Raw genomic sequence first — 21,529 nt, forward strand, 5'->3', positions numbered from 1 at the left:
CGCTAATTGTATATGAGCGCCAGCGGCGGGCTCTTGGGTCTTTTTAGCGCCATCTGCTCGCGGCGCCGCCTCCTGCTCCTCCGGCCGCCGCCCTGAGTCACTGCCTGCGCAGCTCCGGCCGCCTGGCTCTGCGCGCTCGCCGCTGGTAACGGACGGGGCCTGAAGGGAAGGGGCGCGAGGGGCGGCCGGCGGCCGGGGAGGGGAGGGCCGGGCCGAGCGCGGGGCCGCCGGGCCTCCGGGGGCCGAGCCGCAGCGGCCGTGGCCTTTCGGGCCCGCAGCCTGAGGGCCCCGGGCGAGCCGGCGCGCTCCCTGGGGACGGCTGAGGGGACTCGGGGTCGGCGCGGCCTGTGGGCCGGGGCCCGCCGTCTCTCCGCGCGGACGGCGGCGACGCCCGGCGCCCTGAGGAGGCGGCCGCGCCGCAGCGAGCGGTTCGAGGCGCTGCCCCGCTGCCTCCAGACAGCCCTCTGAGCGAGGCCGCGGGGGCTGGCGAGAACGGCGGGGGCGCGGGGCCCGCGGGCGGGCGGGAGGGGCGGCGCGCCGGGGCCCGCGGGCCCCTCGACACGTGGCCGCGGACGCCGCGGGCCGACTTTGGTGCCGGGCCGCCGTGGGACGAGCGGGGGCTCTGCCCGGCCTCGCTGGCCGCCTCCGGCGGAGGCGCGGGCCTTGGGGAGCCGGCCGCCGCGCTGGGTTAGCTGCTGCTGACAAAGGTCTTTTTGTGCGCTTCCAGTGCGGGCAGAATTGGGATGGTTGCCTTGACCAGAGTGTTTCTTTGGGGACGCTTGATCCTAGTCAGTCCCATCCTCTGGACGGTTCCAAGATGGAGAGAAAGGATTTGGCCCGAGATGCCTTTAATCCTTCAGGACCTGTGTTGCTCGCTCACGGATGGCTGCCCTGCCCATGGTTCCGGCCGCGGCCGCTTGTCCGGGAGGGCGGGCCGGCGGCCTGGGGGCCCGGGGGCCGCGGCCCTCCGCCCTCCCTTCACCCTGGCGCCGGCCCGGCGCTCTGGAGGCGCTGCGCTTGGAAACGACATTTGCCATTTTTGAAAAATAGGAGGCATCGAAATACCTTTTCACGTCACAATTCACGTCCTTTTTTTGGTCAGCTCTAATTAATACTAGTTCTTTACTTAGGAAGTGACACACCTTAGCTTTGACTGGATAAGGGAGAAACTTTATATATAGAATAACTTTGTAAAACTGACGGGGGGCAAATGAGGTTTACGGTGGTCTTCTGGAACTCTATGCACGTTCAGAGTTGTCCGAGTTCAGATTAGGGGCCCAAACCTAAAATGTGTGATTTACTCGAGACTGGTCCTTTGGAGGATAGATGGAACTAAACATTCAGTTGGTCGACTTGGACATCTATCATTGTAAAAACCTTGACTTTTTATCTATCTTTTCAGGTTAGTGATAGTTAATTTGATAAATAAAATTTTTTAAAAATTCACCTTACCAGTTTGAAAATCTTTCTAAATTCTGTCTGTTGCAAAGTACCTGTTTTTGATATTGGACTTACTGACAGAAAATTATTAAGCTAATACTAAATTACTAAATGTGGCACATGACTGTTCTCACACTCTAGAAATTAAAGAGAAAACAAAAAACCCGATACTTGTACCTGAACTAATTTAATTAAAAATGCTATTGCTTATTTTATTACTTATTCAATTTTCCCATATTGTCTGTAGGTGACCGATTTGCTTCTAAACGCCCAAAAATGTATTCAGTAGAATCCTTTTGTAGGATAAGGTGCTGAAAGAGGCCGAATCTGTTTGACTTAGACGTATGAAAATGTCAGAAAAAATACTACTTTGTTAATTTTTTTTGCTTGATTGTAAGTTTGAAATATTAATGAAAGATAAGATTACAGAGAATGAATCCTGATCACTTTAGAAAATTAATGATCGGTCTATTCACATCCTTCAGTCTAATCAGACCTGTAATTACTCGTGTTCTTAGTTGATTCTTTGAGTAAATATGTTAGCACCTATTTGGACGTATCTTATCATGTCGTGAGCCAAACAGACAAATTGGTGGACTGAATGTAAGATGTCGAGCTGTGATGAGTGCTGAGAAGAAAAAGAAAGTGGGGCAAGTAGAGTAGTATTTACAGCTTTCCTTCCATGACGGATCCTATGAGAATAGTGATACTGAGTCCCTTTTCCTCCTGACTTCATCTGAAGTTGTTCTCCCCTTGTTGGGCAGAGTAGGGTTTGCGAGGGGAGTGCTGTGGCTTTTGCTCAGCCTTGTAAGGTAAGTACATTGCCCGCAGGCCAGGAGATCCCATTCGTGGGCTTGCCGCAGAATGTGGCCTCCAGACTTCTGCTTACCGGCTCTGCCTTCTACTGCTGCATAACTTGATGCCTGTTCACTTGTTCAGAAGTTTTGTACATTTTGATTTTTATTGGGAAAGGGGGCTGTAATTTTGAAGAGCTTATTACTTTGAGTTGTTTTCTAAGGTAAAGAGGGTACAGAAGAGCACAACAGGGGTAAATAATATTAACAGCACTTACTAAGTGATTATTCAGGCAGAGTTTTAACTCATTTACTGCTAGAGGCAGGTAGTATCAACATTTTAATGAGGAAACTGAGGTACAGAGCAGTTAAAGGACTTATCCAAGGTGACATAACTGAGTAGCGTTGATTTATGAGGAGGATTTTGTTTTGGTTTTAGAGTTCCTTTGACTTAAACTGTTAGGCTGTACATCAGCTTGGAATTCACAAGCACTTTTGCCTGGGTTTCACTGTGCTTCCAGGAAAAGTGTACAGCACTTAATGGTTACAAGGTCTTCCAACATATGTCAGATACATATTCCATGTGAGTAAATTGTTTTTGTTTGTTAATGCTGGGTAAATTTTTACCAAATAACAGTCCGACCCAGTAATGTTGCTCTGCTATTGGGTCAGATAATACTCGGAGATCCCTTGGACAGAAGATAGCATTCTCAAGTAGCAGTCTGTTGTGCTTGGGACTCTAATGCAAAAGTCAGTTCTGTGTTGACTGTTGATATCCCTGAAGTGAAAAAGTGAACATAGAGAATAAAGTATTCTAACTGGGAGGTCTTGTTGGAGCCAAATAAAGTTCTGGGTCCCCTGGACCACTAAAAATGTTAATAGGACAGTGTCTGATACAGATTTGTTTAAAGTGCATTTGCAATTAGATATGAGGTCTGAGATACAGGGAAATCTTGGGATATTACTGGTTCCTTTGAACTCTTGCTTTAAAATATTTGTACTTTTTATTTATTATTTCACCATGAAATAGTCATCTTCTGTAAGGCGACTTCAGTAAGATGATTGGGTTCTTTCTGTATAATCTGTGTAGCAGTAGGCTGACAGGGAAAGCACTTAGTTTTTGGAATAGTGGACTGGGCATGGTGTTGGAAGTCAGGTTTTAATTCCCAGTTTCACTTGCTGCTTATGTGCTAACTGAGCAGGTTGCTTAATATTTTATCTGCAAATAAGAGGAAAGCCTAGAAGAGTCCCTTACAGAAGTAGGCTCCTTAAATGTTAGCTTTGTTTACTTCTCATTGAAAGTAGGGAGAACTTATTCAGAATCAGGTTTACTGGAATGATAAGTTATTTGATAGCACATGTCTGGACATCTAGCTATTATAAGACCTTCTAGTTGTGGCATGTGGGATGCCACCTGAGCGTGGCCTGATGAGCGGTGCCATGTCCTTGGCCCAGGATTTGAACCATGAAACCCTGGGCTGCCGAAGCAGAGCACGCGAACTTAACCACTCGACCATGGGCCCGGCCCCTGTATGTTGTGTTTTTAATCTTTTGGAACTTACATGTATACTTAAGAATTTTAGAGTATTTTAATCCATTTCGTCCCCCCCTTATCCTCACCACTGACTTAATGTTGTGGTAGTTTTAATTTTTTAACACCCTACACAGTGGTAATATTTCTCTTAAAATATTTATTTAGATATATCCTTTTTGCCCCTCGTTTCTTTTATCTTAGACTCTCTGTCTGGGATCACTTGCCTTCTGCCTGAACAACATGCTTACAGAATTTATTAGAGTGCTGGAGGTATTTTTGCCTGGAAGTATCCATTTTACCTTCTTTCTAAAAGGATGCTTTGGTTGGGTATAATATTCTAAGATCCTCGTTATTTTCGGCACATTGAGCATGACAGCATATTCTCTTGTCTTTTGGTATATATTATTGAAGAGAAAATGGCTGTCAATCTTGTGCCTTTGAAGTTAATCGAAGTCTTTTCTCTCTTTACTTTTGCAGTGACTTCTGTCTTTAGTGTCTTGCCTTTTCACTGCCTGATGTAAGTGTGGATTTCTTTTTTATTTATCCTGATTGGGATATGTACGGCTGTCTTCCATTAGTTCTGGAAGATTTTTAGCTGTTAATTTCTTTAAATATTCTGCCCATTCTCTACTCTACTCCTAGAACCTGTGTTAAATCATTGTTAAACTTTATTGAATCCTAAAATGTCTTCTAACTTCAGTACTTTCAATCCTTTAGGCCATATTTTGGAAGATTTCTTCTAAGCTTGTTTCCAACTCACCTAATTCTCTCTCCAGCTGTGTTTAGTCTACTGTTAAACATGCCCATTTAGTTTAATTTCTGTTATTTTTATTTCTAGAAGCTTTATTTAGTTATTTGCCAAATTTGCTGTATCACCTTTAAGAGATGACTGTTCCTTGCCAATACTGCTGCAGACACTGTTTTCAAACTTAGTGATCATGGTTGTTTTTGTGTATGTTTGTAGTTATAAGTTTGTTTATGGTCTTTTTGACAATATTTAAGTCTTTATAAGACTGGTTTCTGTTGTGTTCTTTTCTCTTGCCCCTATTGCTTTTGAAAATTACTTGTATAAATTATTTGAGGTCTAGGATGAAGGTGCCTTTCACTTAATGTTTGGATATGCGGGTACCTAGGAACACTGTCAGACCACTTTGTGTCATAGCTTGGGGTTTTGGGGGCAACACTGACGTGGTGATCTTGGAGTTTTCTCCAAGTAGTACTGGTTTGTTATCCCTGAAAATATAGGACTTTGGGATCTCGCTTAATTTGGGACGGTTGCTGTAAAGATTCTCCACCCTGGCTATGTCTCCAGGGCTTTTGATTTCTCCCCCCAGGAGTTCACATTTGAGATTGGCAGTTGCCCTCAGGGCAAAAGTGGCTTCCTTCTGCTTATTCTTTTGCTTCTTGTTTTGCCTTCAGTTTTGGGTCAGTGATTCCTTACTATCTTAGCATTTTCCATGCTTTTAAGATTTAACAAATATTTTATTCTGTACTTTCAATTTTTTTTATTGGTAGAGTTGGTCTGCATAATCTAGTTTGTCGTTACCAGAATGGAAATTCTTCAGATCTCTTAGAAAACGATTTCATGTCTGATAAATAAAATTCTCATTCATTCTATTTAATGTTGTTGACTGAAGTAAAAAAATTAATGTAGATATTAACCCAAACCTGTGTTTCTCAATGTGATCTGATTATCTGAGACCACCTGCCTCAGAAGCAGGGTTTCTTGTTTAGAATGCAGATTTTTGGGTCCACTTCCTCATACCTGTTGGTTCAGAATCTGGGTGTGGGAATTTGTTTTTTAAAAAACAAACTTATTTGTAGTTTTAGATTTATAGAAAAGTTGTAGAGATAGTTTGGAGAGTTCCCATATGCCCCTTACTCAGTTTCCCCTAGCCTTAACATCTTAATTAGTATCTGAGCTGATTATTTTGCAGAAACACTGACCTGATGCTAAGGATAATTCAAAATGGACAAAATGAAAAAATAGCTTACGTTTGTTGAGTACTTACTAGGTATCAACTCCGAGTTAAGTGTTTTACATGAATTTGCTTCTTATGGGAACAATCCAGTGAGGCAACAGTGTTTTCCTACATTTTGTAGATGATGAAATAAAGCTGGGATTTGGTTTGCCTGAGCTAGATTGCTGCAAAGCTGGTGTCAAACCAAATAATCTGACTACAAAATTAGGCCTACTTTAAAAAACAAAAGTGCGTACAATCAAGAAATCTAATTTAGCCAGGTTGGGCAGATTGGAGAGGCCATCTCTGAAGAAGTAAATGCCATGCTATTCTGTCTTGAATCCTTTTTAATAGAGAATGAAAAGAATCCCATAATGAGAGTTTGAATTCTAAATGTAATGCCACTTAGTGGACCCTGAGAGTAGCAGTGTAGACATTCTTCTGTGAACACGTTAGATGTTATAAATATTTGAATTTAGGAGTTTCGGGAGATTTTTTTGTTTGGTATTTTTGATAGTTGTTGGGTTTACTATACACTGTATATTCAACTCAGCAAATTCCAGAATGTTCTTAAATACGTAACTGTGTATGGGAAAACCAAGTAATGTGGAAGGAAATATAAGTTCTCCTTTACTCCCAATCTTTTTTTTCTTATAGGTAACTACTGGTAGGTTTCTGGTGTATTTTTCCAGAAATGTTTTATTCATAAGAAAGTATGTGCATATGAGTATGCATATTCATATATATTTTCATATCCAGATGGATTTTGCCATACATCCTTTACCCCCCCTGCCTTGGTGCTCTTTCCATATCAACTCAGAGATCTGCTTCATTTTGACTGCAAAGCATTCCATTGTATGCATATTCCTTGCTGTATATACTCATTTTATTTTTGTTGAATTAAGAATTAATTGAGGCTGACATATATGTGTATATATACACATATACACTTCGTGTGTGTATCTGTGTGTACATATGTATGTATACATACCCTGAAGGATGTAGTGGCAGTGTTGGCAAAAGGGAGTATAATCCCTGTAATGGTGAATCTTGTCTGATCAGTGTCTGATCAGTTGGGGAAGACAGACCTTAGTCAGATAATCAGACTGATTAACAACTACAAACTAAGGCATCTCTGAAGAAGTAAAACTTTTGAGCTGAGAGCCAAAGGATGTATAGGATTTGTTAAAACTAAGCTTTTGGAACAACCTTTTAGGTGAACGTGAAAAGCACAGGCCGTTAGATTCTTCATTTAATTTTTTTCATCGTAGACTCTCATAAGTGAATGAGACTGGAGATGGGCATATTTAAGGCTTTTGCTACTCCTGTGCCCAAGTTGCTATCCAGAAGGGTAATAGTTTTTAGGAATACTAGCCATATTTAAGAGTGCATATTCACCACAATTTTCCTTGCGTTAAAAGAAAACCCTTGCTGATTTGATAAATTAGAATCCCCCTTGGCGTTTCTTTGGTGAATAAGATTCAATATTTTTCTTGTTGAATTAGTTTTTCTTCTTAATTTTTGGCTGTGTTATTTTTGTTAATGCTGGGCAATTACTCAGCATCGGTAGAGAAATTTATCAATGCAATGAGAAATTATTTAAGGCAAATAAAAGATACTTAAAAATAGGAAGAAATCTCTCCTTTATAATTTGTCTAAAGGATGAATGTTGGATCAGAGGCAGTACCCTTCCAAATATTAGCACCTGACTCGATAACTCTTAACTCCGTAAGTAATAAGCATGTTAAGCCTGTTGGTATGAGGAATCACATCTTGTAACATTTTTTGAGTTAAAGAATAATGTTTTAATTTTTAAAAGATAGAAACTTAATCTGTGATTCTAAGCTTGATTTAAGCGTTTTTTTAGTAATCTGTGCGTCACCTATGGTGTTCAGCCATTTTCCTGCCTGAATGGAACACATTTTCCTGTAACTTTTGGCTTTCTAAAAGCAGTATTCTCTAAGTCAATACTAATCTTACAGTGAGAGAACTTGGCTCTGCTGCATTGTAACAGTATTCAAGTCTGTCTACATTGTTGACCATGCCAGCATATCCAGGGTAGGCTGGATGGGGGCGTGGTGGTGATCAGTGATGTGACATGAGGTACATTTGAAAAGATGGGGAAGGTTTACTTGATAATAGATTGGATGCAGAGCTTTGTAACTCTTATTAAATATTTTAAAGTGCTGACATTTGATACAAAGATTATTAAACTTTTTTTAAAAAGACCTCTGAGGAGGGCTGCATAGTGAGTACAGTAGGTGGCAGATTTTGGCTTTTTAACATGAATTTGATAAGAATTAATACTATTAAAAATGAAGTGGATTTATTTTGTGAGGGTACTGAGTAGCCTAAAAATTTAATCAAAAATTGGCCATTCGTGGTTGTTCAAGGAATTTGAGTAAAGACCCTTTCTATTGTTCCTTTTCTGTGATGCTAGCATACATCTCTTTCTTTGCTAACACTACGATTCTAAAAGTCCTTACACATAGATTGTAAATGCCTAATAGTAACTTACTTTTTTAAAGCAGTATCCTCTGAAAAGTTACTTTGGTGACTAATATGAAAGTCTGTGTGTTCCATGATTTTTCTTCTTAGCACTGATACTTTTTTAATGGGAGTATACGTTTCTTCTTGGGATAGTTTTCAACGTGGTATTGATTTAAAGGATTTTGGCTTCAAATGTTTTTATTGGTTTTAATTAAATCATATGCTTTTTTTTTTTTTTTTTTTAACACTGACGTTTCTCTCCATAGATATTTGGAGTTCTTACAACATGGCAGACATTGACAAGTAAGTGGCAGATAGTTGGTTCTTTTTTCAGAGATTTGGCATCACTTTGTGCTGTGATATAGTTAACAGCAGTACTAATTATTCATTATGAAAATATATGGTAATGACTAATGCTTAGTACCTACTATTATAAAAGTTGGGTACAGTGTATCTAAGACAAAATGTGGTGTATATAATCACTGTCATAAATATAGTAAACCATTTGTCAGTGTTTATTCTTAGGAAAGTGCTGAGCACAATAATCATAAATACTTGTAGAATTCATTTTTACCATATTTGTGTTTCCCAAAGATTTTACTGCTTATATTGTAATGTATCCTACATACAAGATAAAAAGTGTATAAAATGTATATGTAGAGTTTAAAGAATAATAGGGCACTTGTACACAAGTTTAAAAAAATAGAGCATTACTGTTAGAAGCCCTGTGTGCCCCTTCTCAATTGCATCCTCCACCTTACCTCTCCGGAGGTGTAAGCACTATCTTGGCTTTTGTCTAATTCATTTCTTTGTTTTTCTTTAGAGTGTTACCACCTACAGATTCTTAATCAGTGTTTAATTTTGAAATAGTCACAAACTTAGCTGTGTAAAGAAAAAAGCACTATTACCATTGTTAGTTATAGGCGCCAAGGCAGGAAAATAAAAAGCAAAAGAGACTACGTGGGTCGTAGTCTGGCTTCAACTTTCCTGAGGCTTTAGAAGGGCTTATTTTGGAGAAGGCAATGGGCAGGGTCATCCATCCTGGATGAAGTTGGCATCTGTCAGTTCTAGTGTGGATGGATGTCTTGCAGAAATATGGTCAGGGAGAATGGGATGAGCTGCACTGTCTGTTGCTTGTAATTTCAGAGTAGTCTGCCAACTCAGGAGTAGTTTAAAACAACACATGGGGATGGAGAGGGGTATGATGTGACTATCTACAGCTGTTGTAGACAGCGGAGCATGGAGGTGGGAGGGCGGGAAAGTAGCACAAGGGCAGCACGTTCAAGTACAGTGACATGCCACATAATAACATTTCAGTCAAGGCAGACTGCATTTATGACAGTGGTCCCATAATATTATACTAATCTGAGTATAATCCTAGGTATGTAGTAGGCTGTACCATCTAGGTTTGTGTAAGTACACTCAGTGACGTTCGTACAATGATGAAATCACCTAGCGACGCATTTCTCAGAATATATCCCTGTCGTTAAGTGTGACAGTACATATAAGAAAGTGGCTAATCCTCCCTTGCCTGCTGTCTTCAGCATAAAAAGATGGAGGAGTGGCAGCAGGCATTTTATTGATAATGGCTGTCAAAGTGATTATCTCCTGAATCACACTGCTCCAATCTGAATTGCTTAACCTTCGTTACACAGTTGTCATCATGGATCTATTTTACTATCTTCCTGGGGTTTCCTTTTGTTTCTCCTTTCTTGGGTTTGCTCTTTGCTGCATCCAGCTGCATCCAATGTTTTCTTTTTTGCTTCTTTAGTACCTTTTTGAAGAGTACAAGGGAAGTAAATTATTTTGAGATATGGCATGACTGACTCTTCTACCCTTATGCTTGATAGTTTGGGTACAGAATTCTAATTTGGGAATCGTTTTTCTTCAGAATTTTGAAGGCATTGCTCTGTTGTCACCTTGCTTCCAGTGTTGCTGTGTTGAAGATTGAGTCATTATGATTCTTGATCATTTGTATGTGGCACTTTTTTTAAAAAACATACCTATATAGATAGCTATTTCTGGAAGCTGCTCTGGCTTCAGAGTTGAGAAATTTTCCTTGTCAGGTCTTCTTTTATCTCTTGTGTTAGGCATTCGGTAGTGAACCCTTTTAGTCTGGCAGCTCAGTGGCTTTCAGTTCTGGGGGGAATTCTTGATTTATTTTGTTGATGGTCTTCTTTCCGTTTTCTCTTTCTGGAGCTCCTGTTATGTTGTATGTCAGACTGGTTCTTCTGTTTACCTTTTGTCCTATTTTCCATCTTTGTCTCTGCGCTTCTTTCTGGGCACAACTGAAGAAACTATCTTTTAACTCTTGTATTGAGTTTGTAAATTTCTCTTGTTTTAATTTTCAAGAGCTCCTGTTCCTGTTTTATAGCATCATCTTCTTGTTTCATTGGTTGTAATCTCCCCTTTGGATGTTTCTTTCCCCTCTGTAGTCTGTTTGCTCTTAAATTTTTTTTTCCTCTTTTGTTTTGGTCTCAGTGTAACAGCTTTCCTCAAATAGGAGGTTATACTTGGTTGTCTGCTCATTAAGATTAGAGCGGGGCGTGGCGGGGGGGAGTGCACAAAGAATGTTTTAGAAAACTTGATTGAAAAATTTGAGTGTTGGGCAGAGGGGCTTGTCCATTTAGGATTTTAATGTAGTCATCAGGGTGGGCATTTGTTGTGAGAATCCCCACTGTCGAGAAGGTATTTTTTCCTGGGCCGGTCAGATACCCCAGTGAAGAGGGTCGGGGTAAAGATCTGACTTGGACTGTTCCAAGAGCTAAATTGGGAGCAGGTGGCTAGGAAGGGGTCTCTACGTTCAGCATTCTATCTAGTATGTATGTTGTCCTGTGTCTCATACTCTAACTGTATCTCTGGTCCTCTAGTCTGAGCTCTGTTTAACCTTTCCAGAGAAGAAACTGCCATACTTCAGAATGAAGGAGAAGATCTGAGGATTTAACCTGCTTCTCAGTTTTTGCTTAGTACTTCCTGTTTTTATCCACTTTCATCTCCCAGCCTTGCTTCCGAAAGTGTCCTTTTTAAGATTCTGTGTTTGGGCTGGTTTTCAGCTTTCCCCACTGCTAACTTGGATTTCACTTCTTAGTGAAGTTGCTGCTTTTATCTCCTTGTCCTTCAGTGTGTGTTTGAAAACTCCTTTGTCAGAATTCTAGTGGGGGTTTTGGAAGGATTAAGATTGGAGGAGTATGTGCAATCTCCCATCTTAACCTTGGAACCTTATTTTGTTTTAATATTTGAAAAAAGAATAAATTGGTTGTGATAGTTGACTCCTTGCCCGCGCCCTCCTTCCCCCCATTATTTAATTTTGCATGGCTGTGAGCCCTAGGAGGGTGGGAGGAAGAGGGCATTCTTGGTCTTTAAAGCAGGAGCAGCAAACTTTGTCTGTAAAGGACCTGATCCTAAATACTTTAGGTATTTGGGACTGCATGGTCGCTGTTTCAGCTACTCAGCTGTGCTGTTGTAGTGCGAAAGCTACCCTAGACAGTGCATAAAGGACTTAATGTGGCTGTGTTCCAATAGAACTTTATTTACAAAAGAAGTAGTGAGCTGGATTTGCCCATGTGACCTAGTTTGTGGACCCCTGCTTTAAAGCATTAAGATTTAGATGTTCAATAAATAATTGAATGAAATGACGCTGGAGCTGTTTCATGTTTTTAGTTAGTGGCCCTTAACTCTACATATGCTTACCTTTGTACTAAGTCAAAGATAGTCCAGAAGTATTCTGTATTTCTGTTGGGAGGGCTGATTTTTTTTTTTCTTAGTTGACAGGAACATAAATTTTGCTGGCAGAATACAGTTGGCCTTTTTTATACTTAGCCCTACGTGAAAATTAGATAGTGTTTATCCCTATATGAAATTTTCAAATGCTGTTTCTAGACATGAAAGCAACTAAATCTTGCTTTGGTCTAAATTTGGTTTAGACCAAATACTAAAAATGTAAAATCACACAAGGAATTGTGTGGTGTTCTGTATATTGATTTAGATATCCTTATTCCTCTTTTTAATGCTGATTGTAATCTCATGTTCAAAAGCTAGATTTTTAAGATGAAATGGGAAGAATGTTAACTTATTGCTTTTTATCTTCTTTTTCAATGATGCCATCCTTCTGGCTTTGCTCTAAGCATAAAGTAGGCTCAGGTCTTCTTAACTTTCATTTTTCTTCCCCATCTCCACTATGAAGTAAAGAAAGAAAAAAAGAGGAAAACCCAAAGATAGTAAGTACCGACTGATAGGGTTACTCCACAACCATCAGGGATCCAGGATCCTTCTGTTTTTTTCAAACGCCTTCATCCTTAGCTAGTGACTTCCATTTTCAAGGATTCCTTAGGATCCGGCATTCCTGCTGGAGTTCTAGCCATCACATTCCTATTCTGGGGAGGGAGCAAGACAAAAAAGCCTCCCTGCTGTTTACAGTCCTATAAAGGTGGCTTCCTCAAAGTTCTACACTGCTTCCCCTTTTTATCTCACTGCCAAAACATAGTCACAGCTACGTCTAGCTAAAAAGGTAGGCTGGGAAATGGAGACTTGTTAGCTTGGTGTATTGCCATATAAAATCAGATTGCTGTTACTAAGGAATGAAATGAACAGATACTGGGTAGAAAGCACAGACTTCCTGACATCACATTGTCTGAACCAAAACCTATCAAACCACATTTTAAAGCTTGAAGTATAAACTTTATTTTTGACCATATGCTTTTAAATGAAATTTTAAATACTTCCAATTTGTACTTAATTACAAATGAAGTTAGCAAACTGAATTACCGTTTGGATTTCCTGTTTCATATTTTTGAAAGAGGCATATTAACCTAGAAAATGAATTGAAGTTTTTCTGTAATTTTTTTTTTTTTTTTGTAATTGGTACGTTTGAACCTTGGTGTGATACTATGATGTTGTAGCAAAGAACAGTCTGAACTTGATCAAGATTTGGATGATGTTGAAGAAGTAGAAGAAGAAGAAACTGGTGAAGAAACAAAAATCAAAGGTATTATTTTAAATTACTTTAGGAACCAGTGCTTACTGGCAGCTGTCTTTTAGGCGATAATAATAGTACCATTTTCTTTTTGGATCCTTGTCCACTTTACCCACTGGCCCATACCTCCAGTTTAATAATGGTTTGTGTGTGTGTGCTTGTGTGAGAGAGAAGGTGGGAGGGAGGAAAGGAGGGGAAGATGGAGATGGAATGGTAGTAAGGGAGGAAGATATGGCTGTAGTAACCCATCAGAAGTCACTTTGTGTACCCCCTACTCCTGGAGTGATGTGGCGTAGTTGTGTCAAACAGCTCACCGGGAGTTTATCTGAATTTAGAAATGCTATAGGTGGTGGTGGGAGTTGTTTTTGGTGGTGCTTCTAAACAAATAACACTAGCTTAGACTTATTTGGACATGTTTAGTATTTAATATGTAGGAAATGTCTGTTTTTTGAAGCCATTCCAACCAAAGAACAACAGAGATTTATTAAATGTAGACAAAATCATTCACAATTTGCTTTAGCAAGTAATTTTAAAGGGTGATGGCGGTAGGGGATTATACTGCTTTTGGTTATGCCCTGTAGATATGGGCCAAGAATATTGCGGTAAGATGACTCAGCTTTTCATTTTTAAGCCAGAATGAGGTTAATTGTGAAAAGACAACTGAATCTCTAGCCTCAATTTTCATCTTGCAACATTTTCTTAAAAGATACAGGACTGTATCCTTGGTGGCCAATAGTGATATTTCTAAAGGCATGTTGGTTATCAGAACTGTATTATCATCCAATAATCAAGTTAATATTAGAAGTAAATTGACCTTTAAAAACATAATTGGAAAAATTAATGGCAATTTGTGTAATGTCTGTTGAAAAAGAAGAAGGAAAATAATTTGTTTTCATAAATCTAGCTTATCTTTGGATTGAGTATAATTTTTAGGTGCCATTAATAACCAAATTGTGTTTGGCTTTAATTGCAGCCTTTGACTACCTCAACTAATAACATTCTCTATTCAGATACACACAAGCACATTATACAAGCATCAAACAAATATTCAGGTCACTCACTCTGTCTTTCTCCCAGCCTGGAAACTGTCACTATATTTGCAGTTTTCTGATATGTGTTGTCTGCCTTCAGAGGATTATCAAGAGTCGTAGATAGGCATCTGGATGAAGCTTTGAGCTTCCCAAAATGCCAGGTGGGTGAAACACAAGACGGTAGGACGAGAAAGGGTAATTGTTCATAGTAGTTGTGGCAATGGCCTTGAGAAGTGGCGTGCAGTAGAGGTCATTAGGAGTCTGAACTTTTCCTGCACATTGGGTTTTCCTAGAGTTAATTTTCTTTAGCCTGCTGCTCACCTCTACTCATACCGGTGATTTAAGGGCTGATTAGGGAAACTTCATGATTGGATTGTCCTTATTAAAATAACGTAATACATTTTCATAAAATCCTTCTTTCGATGCCCCCCCTTTTTTTTAAAGCGCGTCAGCTGACTGTTCAGATGATGCAAAATCCTCAGATTCTTGCAGCCCTTCAAGAAAGACTTGATGGTCTGGTAGAAACACCAACAGGATACATTGAAAGGTACAAGTTCTTCTTTTTCATATTTCTATGATCAACATTGCAGGTGTATCTATTTTTAAGACCATCTAGGACTTATTTACGTAGTAGTGGAAAGCTGTTGTCTGTCAGTATCTGATACAGGGTTATTGGGGAGTTGAAAATTTTGCTGTGTACCACCAACTTAAAGTTGGTCTTTTAAAGTTTGTTTTGGTTAATCTCCACAGGAAATATACTGATCTTGGCTATTGCTGAGATTTCTTTAGAGGTTTGTTAGAAATGCAAAGAAGTAGAAGAAATACAGTTTTTTTTTATTTCATTGGTGATATAAATTATTAATAATAGCCCAAATATCTTGTTCTGCTTATAATTTTTTTACATAGCTTTATGATTTTAAGATCCATCCATGTTGCTATCTATTTGTATCTCTCGTCAGTAGCTTCTAGCTTCTAAATGTTGCCCAGTTCTCGTGTTGTATGTCTGCCATGTTGTTATTCTACCCTTTTTCTTTGATGGACACGTGGATTCGTTCCCTCTAGGCTCCATTGAATTCCATTGTGGTGGTCATCCTTGTGCATATCCTTTTAAGGAACTGTGTAAGAATTTTTGGGGGATATATACGTAGGAATGGAATTCCTAGTTATGCAGTATGCAAGCCCTTAAGTTCTTCTAGCTTGCTTTCTAGGATGACTGTATCCAGTGCATGAACATTGTTTATTCTTGTATTCTTGCCAACAATTGGCATGATTCAGCTTTATAGCTTTTTTGTTTTTACCAATCTAAGAGGTACAGGCTCATTTTGTTTTATTTATATTTTCTGATTTCTAATGAGTTTTGAGCTTCTCTTCATAATGATTGTGAGCTATTTAGGTTGCTTATTTGTACTCTTTGCCCATTTTCCTATTGGAATTTACTGTCTTTTTCTTGTTTTGCAGGAGTTCTTATGTATTCTAGGTGTTAATCCCTTATCACTTTTAGACTTCGTAGATAACCTATTGTATCATTTCTGTTTTTATCTGTAGCATCCTCCATTAAACGTAAGTCCTTAATTTTTATGTCTGTTATATTTTTTGACCTATGGCTTCTTCTTTTGAAATTAAGAAGTCCTTCCTGGTTCCTTCTACATTTCCAATTGACTAGTTTTACCTTTCATCTTTAGGTCTTTAAGCCCTCTAGAGTCCACCTTTTATTTGGTGTAAATAGGCATCTAATGCCTTTTTTTTTTCTTTTTTAGTGAGCTAGTTTTTGTAGTTCTTCACTCAGCAGTTCATTCTTCCTCCATTTATTTGTGGTACCACCTTTGTTGCATATCAGTTTCTTGTGAACACCTGTGTTTGTCTTTGAGCAGCACTCTTCTATTTCATTGGTCTTTTTGTCTATTCTTTTGCCATTGTCACATTTAATTACTATGGATTTACAGTAGGTCTTAATAAGGGCAAGGTGAGTTGCTTTTTCCACCACCCCTCACCCTCTACGCAACACACTCTTAAGATTGTCCTAACCATCTGTAGAACTTTATCCCACATATGGTTGACAGTAAGTGTATCAGGGTTCTCTCAAAAACAAACAAAAAAACTAAAATTTTGATAGGAATTACATTGAATATATAGATTAACATGGTAGAGAATTACATCTTTTTAATAATAGTCTCATGCTTATCCTTGTATTATGCAGATCATATTCTGTGTGTTTTATTACAAAGTTTTATTCATTGTATGTTCTTGTTTAATTCCTGTATACTTTAGTTGTGTTGCTGTTGTAAACAGTATCTTATTTTTTTATTGTATGTTTTGGTTGGCTGTTGTAGAGAGGAGTGCTATTGATTTTTTTAAGTTGATCTTGTATCCAGAAACCTTGCTACACTTACTGTAGTAATTGTTTTTTTCCTACCATAACCAAAAGATCTTATCTGCACATAATGGCAGTTTTAGCTCTAATCTACATTACACCACACTGTATGTTCATTTTTCTTTCTTTATAACATTGGCCAGGACTTTCAGTACTATGTTAAACATTAGCATTAAAAATAGGCATCTGTTTCTTATTTCCAGTCTTAACCAGGGATGGGTATACCATCCCTCCATTAAATTTGGTGTCTGATTTTTTATGACCTTTTTTCCTGTATCAGTTCAGATGGTCTTTTGACTTTCTTTGAATCAATTAAGTATACATGTCTAGTTGGAAATATATATTTGGATATCAGACTAGCCTTGCATTCCTGGAGTAAACGTAATCATGATGTATTGTCACATCGTGGAGTTGGGTAGTTAATATTTTATTTAGAGTATTATTCATTAGTGAAATGAGCCTGTGTGTGCATATATGTGCCTGTATGTATATACAATAAAGAAACTTTCAGGGGATGGTAATTCTATACCCCGGTTTTAGAGTCAAGGTTTCAACTGCCTAATGAAGTGAACAGGGCTGCAAATTTCCCTGTTTTCGTGAACAACCTGTATGAGATAGGAATTAACTGTACCTTGGACAGTTGGTAGAATTGTTCTAAAAATTGACTTGGGCCTTTGGTATTTGGGAACTAGAGGCCTTGGGGAATTCTTTTGTCTTTTTCTTTTTTTGGTGAGGAAGGTTAGCCCTGAGCTAACATCTGTGCCCATCTTCTGTTTTATATGTGGGATGCCTGCCATAGCATGGTTTGATAAGCATCATGTAGGTCCGAGCCTGGGATCCAAACCCATGAACCCCAGGCCACCCAATTGGAACGTGCGAACTCTAACAACTACACTAGGGGCCAACCCCTCTTTTTCTTTTTTTACTATGCTAATTGACCTCTTCAAGTTCTCTTGTGCCAATTTTGGAGTTTTATATTCTTCTAAAAATGCGTGCTGTTTATCTAGGTTTCAAATTGCTTAGTGTATAATTTTTAAAAAATCTGATTATTTTCTCTTTTGTATTCTATTTTGCATCTTCAGTAGTTTTATCAGTTGTCTCAATCTTGTTAATCTGTTTTAGAACCAGGTTTTTGATTTTTTCATTTCCATATTGGTTTTTTTTTGCTTTTGCTTCTTTATTCTGACTTTAATGTTATTTCCCTCTTATTTGGATTTGCTCTATTCCTCTTTCTTTAATTGAATGCTTTTAGTTCATTTGATTTTTTTTTAAGTAGTCTGTATCTTTTATGGCTTTGTAAATGTTTTGTGGCTGTTAAGTGTGAAGATCTATATGCTGAAATTAATAGCTCAAGCTTATTTATTTAGGTTCTCATTTCTGCTTATTGATTGATTGCTTGATCTAACAGTTTCTGGGAAGGTTGTGTTAAAAATCTCCACGTAATTTATCTGTTTCTTCCTGTAATTCCGTCAGTTGTGGATTGTATCATAGATTCTGTTTTGTCTGATATATCAAGCTAGCTACTCCAGCTTTCTTTTGGTTTTTATTTACCTGGAATGTCTTTTTCCGTCCTTGTATCCTACTCCAGTATGAATGTTTGCTTCCTTATTAGTAATTTCAAACTCTTTCCTTTCTTGGAAGTGGTGTTGATTTTGGTCTTAATTGCTGCCATCTTTTCTTATTTTTTAATTTATTGTACTTTATTTTTTTTTCTGCTTTCCATTGGATAGATCAAGTTTTCTTCTGCTGGTTTTAAAGTTAATGCATTCTGTTTTTTGTTATTATGTAAAATGATTTGTAACTTAATACCTAAGTTTATTTACTTGTTGATTTCTTAAATTTACCAACACTTTCTGTAGTCCTCTGTTTTTCCTTTCAAGGAAACAGTAAAATCTACCAAGATATTCTGCCCACCTATAACTTATATATAGCATCTACTGGATTTGTTTGTTTTACTTCCTCAAAAATTATTATTATTAATTTTTTTTAAAAGATTTTATTTTTCCTTTTTCTCCCCAAAGCCCCCTGGTACATAGTTGTATATTTTTAGTTGTGAGTCTTTCTAGTTGTGGTATGTGGGATGCTGCCCCAGCATGGCTTGATGAGGCGTGCCATGTCCGTGCCCAGGATCCGAACCAGCGAAACCCTGGGTGGCTGAAGCAGAGCGAGCAAACTTAACTGCTCAGCCATGGGGCTGGCTCCTCAAAAATTATTTTTAATGAATATAATGAGTATGTGTGGCATACTTACTCAAGGTTGATATACCTCATACAGTTTTTATTTTGCCTTCATATCTGAGTAATAGTTTGGCTTATAAAATTATTTCAAAGTTCTTAAATATCTTAAAGATTCACATCATTTCTTTTTGTGTCCAGTGTTTTCTTTTGAAGCCTGATGTCAGTTTGATTCCTTTTCCTTTGTAGGTTACATACTTTTTTTCATTGAACACCTTTCGAATTTTCTTTTGACTTTGAAGTTCATAAATCTCATTAACGTGTTTAGAGGTTAGAGTAAGGGTTTTTAGATTGCTTTAACACTGAGAAATTTTTCTCATTTCTGTACATAGCCACTTCTCTATTTTTCAGCTGTTGCTACATTTGTTATCCATATCTTGTAGCTTTTCTGTCTGTTCTGCTGCCTTTCTGGAGAGCTTTTCAACATCATGGATTTTTTCTTGAATCGATCCTGTCTTTTAATCCTATTTGTTGGTTATTTTAGTTAACTGTATTTTTCATACCTAATATTCCCACCTTGTATTAGATTTCTTGGTCTTGTTTCCTATTGTTAGTATCTTCCCTCATCTCTAAATATATATACATATTTGTACAAATTCTTTGGTAATATTGCTTCAGATGATAAATATTTCATTCTGTTGTGGAAATTGTACTTCTCAAGTGTCTACTTATTTTGACCTTAGAGCTCAGGCACACTGGGTGATATAGATTAGTCCAATAATTAGTATTGAGGGAGGACTGAAGATCAGACTCTGGTTTTTGACAGTTCCCTGGAGTTGAAGGGAAGGGGATGGGATGAGCCTAAGGAGACCGCAGACTCAATTTTGCTGACAATTCCAGGCAGTTTTTCTTGGCTGCTTTGGGAGGAGGCAGTTTATTTTGGTTGTAATCCATTGTACCTGGATTGGAGTGTGTGGAGAAGTGAGTGCTTGTGAACTCTGAACGAGTCCAGCTTTCATCAGCTCTTTGTGTTGCTGGGCACTGTGAAGGGTGAAAGGGACAGGCCATGAGTGTTGCAAGGCAAGCGCAGAACTTAAAAAGCTTTCTTGGAAAAGTTTTCCAACCGGTCCTCCCTGCTACCCACCATGGCCGTCTCCTTCCCGCTCCAGGCTGCAGCTCGTCCTCTGCCAGGTAGGCACCTTTCAGTCTTACTCAGCAGTTGCTCATGGGGGGGCGGGGTGTATATGAGTGTGCCTGAAATAGTTGTTTCCTTCTTAAAGTTTCTAGGGTTGATGTTTTTTGAGATGCGAAGTAGGGGGGAGGCCAGCAGCCCAGCAGCCTGGTATTTCACCACCTTGACAGAACATTAAACTTTTAATTGTAAGAAATAAAAAGTTGATATCTTTAGGCATTTGTTTTTTACTTCTGATTATCTTAACTAAATTAATGGTTAAGAGAATTTGATTTAAAACAATCTGTCTACAGCAGGAAATTCTAACCTAGATTCTGGATCTGTTGCACAGATTCCCTGAAGTTAGGTAAATTTCGAATATGAACATTTTTTCGGTGGTAGAGGGGTTCGTAAGTTTAGTCATTCTTCAAGGAGCTCAAAAGCTAGGTGTGTATATATAACCTTTAAATCTATGCCCTCTAGTGAATTGTATGATATGTAAATTATATCTCAATAAAGCTGTTATTTAAAAAATCCATGTTCCCTCTTCATATCACATTCTTATTTAATACAATTTCAAATTCAATTTAAATGCAAAGACTAAAATAGAAAACAGTGGTGTAGGATACCATTCTTTTTCCCCATATGCATATGCTCCCCTCCTTTCCCCTAATAATAACTAGTACAGGTGGGCTATCCATATTTTTTAAAAAATCAGGTTATCATTGTTGTTCTTAGAGTTAGGATAGTCATTCCATAGCTTTTTAACTTTATCTTAAAAGTTAAAAGCTACATTTTATAGCTGAGATGCCAACACTGACAAGTTTAATGCTGAATTTGATTACAATGAAAGATTTAGAGTTGTTGATATGGTTTACGTTTTCTTATCAATTTACTGTACCTGGTTTAATTTCCACTTTTAAAATGTTTTATAGTTGAGATCCATGTATTTCTATCTCTTGAATTTTAATTACTTTGAGTATACCTTTTACTTCAAATAGGAAACCTGTCATTCACTAACTTTGATACTTTCAGTATGATTAAAGTGTGACTTGTGTTTCACTGTGATGCTATGTAACTGGTGCTTTCTAACCTTTCAGCTTGCCTAGAGTAGTTAAAAGACGAGTGAATGCTCTCAAAAACCTACAAGTTAAATGTGCACAGATAGAAGCCAAATTTTATGAGGAAGTTCATGATCTTGAAAGAAAGTATGCTGTTCTCTATCAGCCTCTATTTGATAAGGTAATGATTTCTTCTACTTTGATTTATTTGTCTAAAATTTGAGAACATGATAAAGCTCTGGAAATATAAACAAACTTTCTTCTGACTTCTCAACAAAATGGTTATGAGGTATTTGGGAAAACTATCAGTAATAGCAATTCAAGTTGTGGTACGTGTTAATTAAATCCTTAATGAGAAACAGCTGGATTTTAGCTTGGCTGCTAAGAGTTTTTATGCTTCCCTTTTTTTTCCCCTAAATCATTTTAGCGGTTTGAGATTATTAATGCAATTTATGAACCTACGGAAGAAGAATGTGAGTGGAAACCAGATGAGGAAGATGAAATTTCGGTTGGTAACAACTTTAGTGTAT

General features: G+C 38.2%; 1 protein-coding gene across 7 annotated transcripts in view; it reads left to right on the plus strand.

The window, feature by feature from the left end:
* Positions 1-19: 19 nt before the first annotated feature.
* Positions 20-21,529, plus strand: part of NAP1L1 (nucleosome assembly protein 1 like 1) — a 30,256-nt gene continuing 8,746 nt past the window's right edge. The window contains exons 1-7 of one of the 7 annotated variants that reach the window (XM_046646120.1): positions 40-145; positions 4,246-4,285; positions 8,486-8,522; positions 13,118-13,203; positions 14,667-14,769; positions 21,039-21,180; positions 21,427-21,507. In XM_046646120.1, coding sequence (XP_046502076.1) covers positions 8,506-8,522; positions 13,118-13,203; positions 14,667-14,769; positions 21,039-21,180; positions 21,427-21,507 — 429 coding nt within the window. In that variant the 5' untranslated portion in view covers positions 40-145; positions 4,246-4,285; positions 8,486-8,505. Of the gene's footprint in view, positions 146-4,245; positions 4,286-8,485; positions 8,523-13,117; positions 13,204-14,359; positions 14,384-14,666; positions 14,770-19,477; positions 19,959-21,038; positions 21,181-21,426; positions 21,508-21,529 lie in introns of those variants that run through there. The other 6 variants (XM_046646121.1, XM_046646119.1, XM_046646125.1 and 3 more) reach the window with 6 other exon arrangements.

The sequence above is a fragment of the Equus quagga genome, chromosome 19 (assembly GCF_021613505.1).
Source record: "Equus quagga isolate Etosha38 chromosome 19, UCLA_HA_Equagga_1.0, whole genome shotgun sequence".
Classification (NCBI taxonomy): Eukaryota; Metazoa; Chordata; class Mammalia; order Perissodactyla; family Equidae; genus Equus; species Equus quagga.